General features: G+C 41.9%; 1 protein-coding gene across 8 annotated transcripts in view; it reads left to right on the top strand.

Annotated features, from left to right (window-relative positions):
- Nucleotides 1–12,636, top strand: part of SMYD3 (SET and MYND domain containing 3) — a 349,734-nt gene that overhangs the window by 288,789 nt on the left and 48,309 nt on the right. For 6 of the 8 annotated variants that reach the window (XR_014545673.1, XR_014545674.1, XR_014545675.1 and 3 more), the window contains exons 9-10: nucleotides 8,864–8,954; nucleotides 10,297–10,471. Coding sequence is in view for 5 of the 8 variants with exons in the window: in XM_083604343.1 (XP_083460469.1) it covers nucleotides 8,864–8,954; nucleotides 10,297–10,471 (266 nt within the window). In the remaining 3 variants the exon portion in view is untranslated. The remainder of the gene's footprint in view (nucleotides 1–8,863; nucleotides 8,955–10,296; nucleotides 10,472–12,636) is intronic. The other 2 variants (XM_083604340.1, XM_083604342.1) reach the window with 1 other exon arrangement.

Below are 12,636 nucleotides of genomic sequence, written 5' to 3'. Positions count from 1 at the left end.
ACATTTATGAATCAATACTATAGAACATCATAGCTCAGCTGGTTAGAGTGTGGGGCTGATAATGCCAATGTTGCAGGTTCAGTCCCCATTTGGGACAGCCGCATATTCTTGCATTGCAGGGGGTTGGACTAGATCAGGCATAGGCAAACTCGGCCCTCCAGATGTTTTGGGACTACAACTCCCATCACCCTTAGCTAACAGGACCAGTGGTCAGGGATGATGCAAATTGTAGTCTCAAAACATCAGCGGGGCCGAGTATGGCTATGCCTGGACTAGATGATCCTCAGGGTCCCTTCCAACCCTATAATTCAACAGGGATTGCTGACTTGTAGTCTCCAGATGTTGTGGTCTACAACTCTTCAGTCAACGAAATCCTTGTGTTAGAAGAAGCACAAGGGTTAGTGCAAGTGCAACAGGCTCCCCCCCCTTTCCTTGTATGTGCCCCACACCATTCCAAAATATGTTTGGAGGATTGTGGGAACCCCCGGAACAGATGTAGTGGGCATGTGGGGGAAGGAGAGGGGGAGAAATCCTTGCACCGACGGAACACATTTACTTAGCACTGCATTGAATACAACCCCCTGGCTATTGGCCATGCTAGGTGAGACAGATGGGATTTGGACTCCAGCAATATCTGGAGGGCCACAGGTTAGCCACAAGTATGTATGTACCTGAGAGTAAGCGTCATTGAATACAGTGGGACTTACTACTGAGTGGACATGCATAGGATTACACTGCAAGAATCTAATCCTAAACACATGTCATTGAAAGTAAGTAATAAAGAACTCAGGGAGACTTGATGCTGGTCAAAACTGCTAAGGATTGGGCTAGGAGTATTTTATTTTTATTATTTATTGAAGTTATAAACTGCCCCTTATTTGAGGATCACGGGGCAGTTTACAACATAAAAGTAAAAAGTACATTTCATAATAATAAACCAAACAATATATTTAGAAAGGTAGGCAAAATTAAGTCTACTTATCTAAAAGTGAACATATATCATATACAAATGATTGGGCAGTATTGGTCAAGATATCACTGCATAAGATCAAGGGAGCAAAAAAGGTGGGGGCAAGGGAATTATCTTTCCCCTGCTTCCCTAATAACTGAGCTGGTGTTTTCTGTCCCTTAATATGCATAGGATTGGGCTGCATAGCATTACCCTCCATTGGAGCAGTTTACATTGGCAGTTCCTGTACTGCATTTTCCCATATGTATAGCCTTATAATTCCAGAATGTAAATAGAACATTGCTCACTTTAGTTTTTGTTTTTTGTTTTTACAAAACCAAAATAATGGTCTCCTCATTAACTTGTGATCTATATACTTGTAGAGATTTTCATGTGTGCTGCATTTTAAAAACACCACTACTTTGTTCCTTAAGGCAGTGATAAAACATGCTCCTGTTTGAAACACATTGCTATTGCTTCTGTTAAAGAAGGCTTAAGATCAACACATATCTGGGCAAAATTCTTATAGAACATATGCAGTATAATTATAATGTTTCTAACAAGATTTTGGCCTCAGCTTTATGCTGAAATAAGCAAAATTATTTTATGATTTAATTTCAGCCATGTTATTATTACTTGAAAATTTTGAGGACTGTCTTAGTGCCTTTCTTCACCACTACTAACAAGTATTTTTTTGTTGTTGCTAGCAACACATATAGTAATTGCTTATAGATGGGGGGGAAATCCACTTGCACTTACATATGGTATTCAGTGGTATGGGATTTAACCTTAACCAACAAACTGACCAAGTTCAGGCATCTGATTGGATGAACACAATCAGACATATTTACTGATAGGTGGTTCTTTCAAGTTGCAACATTAATTCTTCAGTAAAGCATTTCTCAACTCCAACACAGATATTTTTCAGAAAGACTTGACCGTTGTATGAAATTTGTATGGTTGCTGATTCTGTGAACGGTCTTAATTGCACCATTCAGTTTTGGTTATAATGTTTTTTTTGGGTCGCGGGGTACATTTGGAAATCTAAGAAACCATCACAGACACCACCAAATACCCATTTCACAGAAGAAAAGCTGTTGATGTTCAGACTCACCCCCTCCCAAAGCAAAAAGTGGACAAAAATATTAACAACTAAAAAAAGCCAAAAATTCCGAACACTAGGGGTGGCTGTGGTCAGAGGCACACAGAATAAATAGATGTGACTCTTAATTTGTATAGTAGGCAGCACTCCAGCCATGAAAATGCCAAAGGGTTCTACATATGCATACACCTTTCCATCTAGGTAAGCAAGAGACAGTTAAACACTCAACAAGGGTGTGGTGAGGGCTGTGGCTTGTGGAGTGCCATGGGCCAGACAGGTCAACATTTGGCCTCCAGGCCTGAGATCCCCACCTCTGCTAGATGTCTAGTTTTCCACTCAGTTTTAAAGACCCGGTTACAATCCATTTGCAACCTATCCTGCAGGCATAGAAAAATGTCACTTTAGCCATACTTAAAGTGAATCAGACCTTTTCGCTCCCAAAGGTCTCCGACTGACGTGATCATAATCTTTCATCACCCCCCATTGTTCAATCCCTTTTCATCACCACTCGCTGTTAATCACCTAATAACATCAGCTCTAATTGTGGTCTTCTGCAGTCCATAGTAGCTGATTCACATGCCCTTGTTGTAGCTTGCCTCCATACAAGAAAAAATGTGAAAAGCTTGCCAGTGAACCCAGCCCTGTAAGCAGGAGGGAGCCCTATTAGTGAGTGTTGCGGCTCCAGCAGCAAAAAAATAGAAAACAGCCAGGTGAGTTAGACACCTGTGTGAGCCAAACAACAGTGGAAGGAGGCCATGGCACTAAGGTCTGATCCCCACACACAATTACAGAGGTAGATATTATAGAGGTACATTGTCCCATATTTTTCTTGCTTTGTACCACACCAGTCTTTTCCAAAATGTTTCACAGTCTACAAAGCTCCAGACGGAGCAATTGGATTACAGTGTTCAATTTAAATAAATTTTCCGAAATGAGCAAAATGCTGGTTATTTAAACAAGGAATTGGTTTGGGTGCAGAGAACAACTAATTCTAAATTTAAGAAGAACTGTTCTCCCCTAAAAGAGGGTTGCTGTCATGCTAGAGGCATGATTTTCTACTGTATGACAGTGCCTATAACATCACTGGCTTTTGATATCTCTGCAAAAGGCAGAGACATTTTTTCTTGGCAAGCTGGAATAGTGAGGATTGCATGAAACAAGGCTCCCTGCCTTGGTCGTCTCTTTTGATGTATCTTTTAAATTTTTAAATGCAGCTTCTGGAGGGCACAATTGAAAGTGAGGTGCTGCTGGGAGAGGGTGTTTAATCCTTTCCCACCTGCTGTGCCCCGGCTTCAGAAGCTACCCCACCCCACCCTCCTGTCCCACAATATTTCCAATGTGTAATTGGCTGGTTCCAAAAACACATAAAGGGAAAAGTTCCTGGAGGAACATGGACAGCGAAAGAGTTGGGTAAGCTCTTTTCCACACTCAATGTGCTGTTGGCTTACACTTATATGTTTTGGGTATGGCATGTAGTTTGGGATTAAGGCAATGGGAAGTATTTAACTAAATAATTCTGCTAGCACCCCCAATCTGCTCAGGAGGATTGGGGGAACCCCTAGAATGGATTTAGGGGATGTGCAGAGGAAGGGGGGGGAGAGAGGGATAATTTCCATTGTGCAAGGAGAAATACTTGTGCTGATGGAGAACCTGCCTCAGCACTACATTGAATGCAGCCCAGTGTAATGTGGAAAGTTGCACTTGGATACAATTAAAGATAATTCAGCCTCTTAGAGTTAATTCCATTCTTAATCGGTATTAGCAAAGTACATGGCACACTGAAATAAGTGGCAAAACTCACATTGCTGATAAAGAAACAGAATTGCTCTGCCAATGTGTTGTTGTCATGCGCTAGTTGGATGCAGCAGAGTGATGGGAGGCACCAGCTAGGGAATCCCCAAGGGAACCCCAGGAGAAGAAGGCCCAGGAGCCAGGAATTGGTGGTAGGACACCAAGGAGAGGTCAGAGGGAGAAGAGGGAGCAGACTTGGAGGAGGAGGTGTGACAGAAGAGGAAACAGAGTTTAGTGAGCAGGAAGAAGTCAGGGCAGAGAGCAGTCCTGATTCAGAGGCTGGAGAGGAGGGGGGCCAGGAGAAAGAGGTGAGGCAGGCTTCTGAAGAAGCCAGGAAGTTTCCCCCTCCTGCTGCAACCTCCTCCCCTCCCCTCCCCTCCCCTCTCGACCACCAGTCACACAGAACACACAGAGAACTAAAAAGAACAGAGGAGAGGTTGGTTGCATGCAGACACAGTCTCTGATTGCTTGTCAAAAAACCCTGGAGGGGAGAGGACTTAGGCAGCTGTGGAAAGGTGGGAACTTTCAGCCTTCACAATACCCTAATTGTGGCAAGATCTACTGCAAAGACTTGCTGGGATCACTAGGCCTGCACTGATTTGATTTCTTTGAATCAGGAGTTAACTACACTGGCACTGGTGTTTTTTAATTGCTGACCTATACCTGACTCAAGGTCCTGGCAGTTGTATCCCAACTACATCGTACTCAACACACCCATTGAAATAGATGTGATTAAAATAGCCGTTATGCATTCAGTAATGTCAATAGGTCTACTCTAAGTATGATACGCGGGTGGCAGGACGCAGGTGGCGCTGTGGGTAAAAGCCTCAGTGCCTAGGACTTGCCGATCGAAAGGTCGGCGGTTCGAATCCCTGCGGCAGGGTGCGCTCCCGTCTTTCGGTCCCAGCGCCTGCCAACCTAGCAGTTTGAAAGCACCCCCGGGTGCAAGTAGATAAATAGGGACCGCTTACTGGTGGGAAGGTAAACGGCGTTTCCGTGCGCTGCGCTGCCTCGCCAGATGCAGCTTTGTCACACTGGTCACGTGACCCGGAAGTGTCTCCGGACAGCGCTGGCTCCCGGCCTCTTAAGTGAGATAAGCGCACAACCCTAGAGTCGGACACGACTGGCCTGTACGGGCAGGGGTACCTTTACCTTTACCTAAGTATGATACAGCTCTTTGTTCTTGGCCCCAAATGAATCCGTTTTGCTGTTGATCAAAAACTTACCTTGCTGCACTCAGCCACCTTCCTTTAGCATTAGAAACCACATTTGTGTACATTCAACTCCACATTTAGTTGTCTAAATCAGTTTTGAATTTGGACAGGCGCGTGAATTTCCTGGCTTTTTAAAATGTTTATCTCAGCCGTGTCTGCATTGGCTTGGGCTGATGGGAGTTGTAATCCAAAATACCTGGAGGCACCAGGTTGGCAAAGGCTGTTCTATCTGCATTGCTGTCCTGAGCTGCATAGTGTTTTATAGACTGCTGGTTTTCAATTTTCTCGATTGTGCTGAGATTGTGTTAGTTATATTTTATCGTTTTAGATATTTATTGTGAGCCACTTTTGGAGGGCTGTGCCCTGAAAAGCGGCATATAAATACTGGAAATAAACAAATACCCATGATGTTGCACTGATGTAATTACTTTTTATGGGTCACATTTCTGCTTTCAGTTATATTAACATACATCAAGTCAGCTCCTCTGTAATTGATGCTGTGCCCTTTGAATTAGACAGAGGCAAAACTTAGCTCATTCGCTTTATATGCAAAGCTTAACGTGTCTGGATCTTTACAATTAACATAACTGACATAGCTACTGCAACATGATCTTTTTTGTCCTACTGCTGACCTTTTATCCGTGGCAGCTTTCATTCTGTACCAAATTATTTCCAGGTGAGCTTATTGTGATCAGATAGCTGATTTTATGGTAAGTACATTTGCGAATTGCAAGGGAAACACTGCTTTCTTTGTGATTTCCTTATGTGGAATGTCATAGAATCCCAAGGCAGCCAAGGCCATTTTGATACAATCATCTCTTGGGGTAGTACAAGAGTTCACCTCCTATTTCTTCCCTTTGGACATGAATGGGAAGATGTTGCTGCAAAGCTACACATGAAATTAATATGGGCTCTGGGTACATATTTTCTATTATTTGGAACACACAGTAATTAATTTTGCTCCTCTGTGTGAGAAATGCAGATTAAAACCTCTTAACTTCTGTGCTCTTGGGATGATAATTGATATATAAATTGCATTAGTATCCCTAAGCTCCTTTTGTATAAATATTTTTGTGATATTAGTGGAAGGGGTCCACCCCCCCCATTTTATCTACTATATCCCTCACGTGATATGCATTCATTGAGTATGATTTTTTTCCCCCCTGTGACAAGCAGAGCAAGTTAAAAGTCCCTCCTTATGCAGGCATAGCTAGACTGATATAGCAGAGAATATGTTTGCTTTATTTTCACACTGGGTTTAATATGCAGTTTGCTTCTGCCTCCACCCCCACTTTGATAATGGCTAACAGTAGCCTCTTACAGATGTTGTGCATGAATGAAGATACATAGGTGTGGGCGCAGATCACGGTGACAATAGGCTAAAATCCCACCTCTAGATAACCACAAAAATCCATCATGCATTGGGAAAAAAGTGGTTTAAGATGCAATGTTCAGTCTTCTGCTCTAGACACTACAATGAAATGCCTCAAAATTTTGCTTTTCAAATGTTGCAATGTCAACATTAAAGCAATCCCATGAAATTATTAAGATTATTATTTGCTTTTTAACATCAGCTAAGGCCACAGTCACATTTAAAGCACTATAATATCACGTTAAGAAGTCGTGGCTTCCCCACATGAATCTGGGAGATGTAATCTGTTTAGGGTGTTTAGAATTATTAGAAGACCTCTATTCCCCTCACAGAGCTACAGTTTTCAGAGTGGTTTAACAATCAGTCGCTCTTCACAGGGAATTCTGAGAATTGTAGCTCTGGAGGGAGAACAGGGGCCTCCTTACAGCACCCTTAACTAACTACAGCTCCCAGAATTCTTTAGGGGAAGCCATGACTACTTAACATGGTACTACTTAAATCATAATGCTTTAACTGTGGGTTGTGCGTGTGGCCTAGGTTAGACCCATTCATATGAATGAACATGCCTAAGGTCCATTAATTTCAATGGCTCTGCACCACCCTGTGTATTGTTTCTTATTATTATTTTGTTGTTTCCTGCCTTGGGCTTCTTTGAGAGGAGGGGTAGGATAAAAATCTATTAAATAATAATAATTAGGCAAACAGGAATGTAATAAAACACCACGCAGGCTCTCAAGTTCCCCGTAACTCTTCATCAGGCTAAATGTTAAGAAATGGGGGATGGAGAGAAATAACGGGGGGGGGGGAGTCTATTCATGTTTGTCAAGATATTTAAGCCTGCCTCTGCTAAGTTTTAAGGTGGAGTGTAGGAGGAGATAACAAATTTCCAGCTGTGGCACTTCAAAGTACTTGGAAGTTCTTACGTGATTTTGATTAGTCTAATAAAAGTATTGGCTTAATATGATCCTTTTTCTTATAGGCCAACACGGATACCTTTGGCTTTTTTCAAAAGTGTGATTTATATACACATTTATTTATTTATTTTGCTTTTAAAATATATATATATAATCAAACATAAAGTAAAGGTAAAGGGACCCCTGACCATTAGGTCCAGTTGTGGCCGACTCTGGGGTTGCGGCGCTCATGTTGCGCTATAGGCTGAGGGAGCCGGCATTTGTCCGCAGACAGCTTCCGGGTCATGTGGCCAGCATGACTAAGCCACTTCTGGCGAACCAGGGCAGCACACGGAAACGCCATTTACCTTCCCGCCGGAGCGGTATCTATTTATCTACTTGCACTTTGATGTGCTTTCGAACTGCTAGGTGGGCAGGAGCAGGGACCGAGCAACGGGAGCTCACCCCGTCGCAGGGATTTGAACTGCCGACCTTCTGATCAGCAAGTCCTAGGCTCTCTGGTTTAACCCACAAAGCCACATACAACCAAGTAAATATTGTTATAGTATACTTTTGAGTTTTCGATGAATGCTTCATTCGTGTGATACTTTATTTTACTAAGATATAACATTGATCACAGATACCTTCATGAGTGGCCAGGAACCTTCTGGTGTCAGTAAATGATAAAGGCTAGAGTGTGTGGTATTTAATCACAGCTACCTAAGTATTAGCACATATCAAGGAATAACACTATTCTGCACCGTAATGAGAGCACAATGCCATATTTACTTAGTTAAAGTTGGTTTCTTGCCGATGACATGACATTAAAAAAAATTAGTTCTTCACCTGAGGATAAATAATTGTTTTATGTACATTCAAAGACCAATCTTATTTAAGTGATGTTCCCCAATTTGTGATTTCTTGTGTAAATCTTCTGTGCATTCAAAGTTGACTGACATACTTCTTAAATATTAATATTCATAAAATATACTTATCTTCACAAAAATGACCATTAAGACAAATTCATGGAAAATAAGGCTATCAATGCCAACTAGCCATTACGGCTATACTCCACCTACATGGTTGGAGGTGGTAATACTTGAATACCAGTTGCTGGAAAACACAGGGGGGAGAATGCTCTTGTGCTTAGGTCCTGCTTGAAGGTTTTCCACATCTTCCTCTTGGCCACTGTGAGACCAGAATGCTGGACTAGATGGGCCATTGTGATCATAGGCTCATTTGTTAGAAAATCTATAGAAATTATTCACAAAGAGTGGCATGAACACAGCTCCAGCAAGCCCCCAACTCTTTGTTTAATGTGTGCATTCCAGATGTGTGAAGTTGCATGACAGTTTTGCCATTGGCTTCAATCGAATACAGACTTCAAATTATCTTGGATAAGACAATTGAATCCTCTGCTTTCCAACTTCATGCTGAGTGGAATCCCGCCCCCCCCCTTCAGATTTGCATGGTGCAAGATGGCATTGTTTGCTTCTCTTTTAATCAAATGCTTTTGTCTCATGCTTTTGTTTCTGTCCAAAGCAGGATGCTGACATGTTGGCAGGTGATGAGCAGGCCTGGAAAGAAGCCAAAGAAGCTATAAATAAAATGGGAGCTCCAAAGTCACAAGAAGGTATCCTTTCAATGCCAAAGTACTGGCCAACAGCAGATGGGTTTCCTTTTGAGGCAAGGACATATAAAAGCTGTCTTCTTCCTTGCTATTTCTAGAATATGGAAATGCTTCGTTCCTTAAAGATTGCCCTCAGTGCCTGTGTTAGAGTGGGCAATTGGATTTGGCTGGGGTGTCAGATTCAACTCTTAACAGGTGGGTGGAGCCACCCACTTGTCAATCACTTGGACTCTTATAACATCAGACCATTGAAATTTCAAGCTGGGGCTGCAAAGAAAGATTGCTCCTCTGTACCTCCACAAATTCCTTTGTATTTGCAGCATGGATTTGGTCCAGGAAAAATAGGGAGTATTCTCAAGTGCACTTTGCAGGCAAAACTAGGCACTTTTAAAATTTGACACCTTTTAAGAATAATAATAAAAAAACCCCAAGTATTTTGCCTGCAGTTAAATAATTCTCATTCCTTCAGCTGCAGCTTCTGCACTTGATGCCGTATTTGATGTCAGGCCTGGGAAAGTAGATGTAAACAGGCAGCCTGGTCCACTTCCTAGGTCTGACAGGCCTATTTCAGACCCTCCAAGTGTCCCTATTAGGACGTCCCTGATTTAGAGAAGTCATCCCGGTTTCTGATTTGATCCCAGAATGTCCTGCTTTTCCTTAGGATGTCCCTACTTTCATTGTAGAAATATTGGAGGGTATAGAGTTATCCAACCCCCCAAGCCATTCGAAGGCAATCCTGTATAGGTTTTTTTTAATGTGTAAAGTTTTATTATGGTTTCATATATGTTGGGAGCTGCCTAGAGTGCTGGGACAACCCAGTAAGATGTGTAGGGTATAAATAGTAAAATTACATTTACAGAATGGGACGTCCCTATTTTCATTGGAGAAATGTTGGAAGCTACTCTTTTTAGGTCCATGGGCTGAAGGTTCCCCACCAAAGGCTCTATGTCTTTCTGTCTTTCAGTATCTAGTAAAAAACGTGTAAACAGTTGTAGCAAAGACCATTTCCTTCCGTTTTGCTTCTGTTTGCACTACAAGCTAGAAGATGACAGACACCAAACTTCCTTTTGTCTGTGTTGAATCTCTCAACATTCTGCTTCATGGGATGACTCCTGGTTCTAGAATTATGAGAGAAGGAGAAAATACTGCAACCAGGGATTATCCCCTGAAACTAAGTACAGGGAGATTTGTGACAGACAAGGGGAGACTTCTTCACACATAGCGGAATCGAAACAATTGAATTTGTTTGCAGGAAATGTAGTAGGGGACACCAACTTGGACAGTAATTTTTCATGAGCTTTGAATGGCACGATGTTGATTAATCCTTAATCCAAATAAACGTCAGAATGGGAGCAGGCTCTTGTGACATGCCAGACGATACTAAAGAACAATGCCACTCACCTCCCAGACACAAACATTTACCAGCTGAAAGTACTTGACTTTGCCATGGACGCCTGCATAAATCTTGGCCTTTTGGAAGAAGCCTTGCTTTATGGTCACAGGACTTTGGAGCCCTACAGGTAAAAGATAAAAATGCAGTCATTTATTGCAAGATTCGCTTTCAGCCCAGGAAAGAGGGTATGAACCAAGAATGTGGCTGCATCAATGTTACTGTTTGTTAATTATTCTATGTGGTAGCATTAGGGGTAGGGCTGCCATACGTCCGGACATTACCAGGATTTCAAAGGTGGGGGGGATTTCTGAAAGGTGGCACTTTGCTCTGGATCTTAGGCAAGTCAATTGAGAAACCGTGGTTTTTGGGCAATTGGGGGCGGGAGCTCAAAAGCATTGGGGTTTTCCAGGGTGTTCTGGTTTTTACTTTTTGAAATATGGCAACCCTAATTAGGGGTGAGGAGTAGTCAGCTCAACTCAAACTTGTGCACTGATCAAACATGTCAGCTGTTCTTCAGAAAAGGGGAACATTACAACCCATTGTTCCTCACCTTAACCATTTTGGGGAAAAAATAGGTTTACTTTTTCTGCCCTTGGTGATGCAGAATTGCAGATTGTTTGAGATGTACTGCTGCATTTGATCATTGTGTTTATGACACAAACGTTCCTGGAGGACTCTGGAGTGTTTTGCTTCAGATCCCCGTGTACTTTTCACAAACCTCTATATTCCCAGGTACATTTTTAGAGACAATATTTTTGGCAGTGCTTTAGCACCGTGTTCTTCCTTAACTCCTTATGGTACTTTCTGGTTTTAGCCTGGTGTCTAATTAGTTTCGATTGATATGGTTTGATCAAAAGAAAAGCTTTCTCCTTTGAAACAGGTAGTAACTGTATAGTATAGCAATGTGACCGGGATGATCAAAGGGGAAAATACAGCTTTGTACTCTTTTCCTCCGCGTTTCATTTCTTTTGTTCATCCAAATGCATTTTTTTAAAAAGGAAATAATGATGGTGGGCAACCTTAGATTTGGTATCTTCAATTACCACCACTAGCATCATAGCCGTTTTCCCTTATTTTCTCAAGGAAAGGCAGCCACTTCAATGGAGTTTTGCTATGTTGCTAGGAATACGTTTATTCAAATAGCAGGGCTGCAGCAGAGGTTAACAATAATTTAAAGTGCTTGTAAGGTTGGAGCAGCTCCATTTTCATTTTGATTGCACTACAGGGTAGAAGGTTACTAAGGCACCTTTGCCTGAATACTGAATTTTGAGACAGTGAACTTTAAAACAAATGCTAGTGTAGCTGTTTCCTTTGGTTGCTTTTAGGTTTGCCGCCTGTGGCCATTTTTGAGAAGGGACTTTTCTCATGATGACCAGTCTTCTGTAAGTTTCTCCTCCTGGAATGAAGGAGAAAACATAAAAAGTGCAAACAAAATCAAAACATGTGAATTAGCCATGAAATTAGTTATTGCCACAATGGCAAAATATCAGATTATATTGGCCTTTATAGTAATTTCAGTGAAAGAGACTTGTCAGTGAGAGAAGAGGATTTTGCCTACTGCTCTTTCCTTCCTTCCTTCCTTCCTTCCTTCCTTCCTTCCTTCCTTCCTTCCTTCCTTTCTTCCTTTCTTTCTTTCTTTTCAAAATGGCTTCCCTTTTTAATTTGCATTTTTTTATTTACTGCTTCTATTCAGCTATGCTTCTTTTACCCTTTAACCTGTCAATGTGGTGCTTCAGACCAACAAAGCTACATGTCTTTTCCAGGGAGAAGATTGCAGTAGAAAACAATTATAATTTTATCAATCATTCGAATATCTCTTTCCCTGTTTGCTTAGTGGTGTGTGACATAGTTTCTGAGCTACTTATTACAGCCAAGTTGATTCTGCCGCTGCCACCTCACCTTCCATCCACCACTACCCTTATACACATAGACAGAGAAACACACAAACACACACAAACGACATGTTCTGTTAAAATGTATTTGATGAAATGTTGCTGGCCTGGTAAAGCTGCTGGCCTCTCATGTACCTTGAAGACAGTTGCTCTTAGTCTCACCAGGTGCAAAAGCATTTCCCAAGAAGAGACATTTTCAGCCCGAGTTCTTTTTTTACCTTCAAGCCATCACTACAAGCTTTGACGCACCTGACAAAAAATCTTCAGTTTCTCATTACAAGGAGTTGTGCCTGAAGCAGCAGGATATCAAATCTGAGCAAATCTGTTGGGGTGCATTGAATTTCTCCAGTTGAATCAATCTACTGCTTGACTGCTCCTGCAGTTCCATTACAGCTATCTA

The sequence above is a fragment of the Podarcis filfolensis genome (genome assembly GCF_964270895.1).
Source record: "Podarcis filfolensis genome assembly, chromosome: 3".
Lineage (NCBI taxonomy): Eukaryota > Metazoa > Chordata > Lepidosauria > Squamata > Lacertidae > Podarcis > Podarcis filfolensis.
Note: the sequence above shows the minus strand (reverse complement) of the source record. Positions and strands in the feature narration are given on the sequence as shown.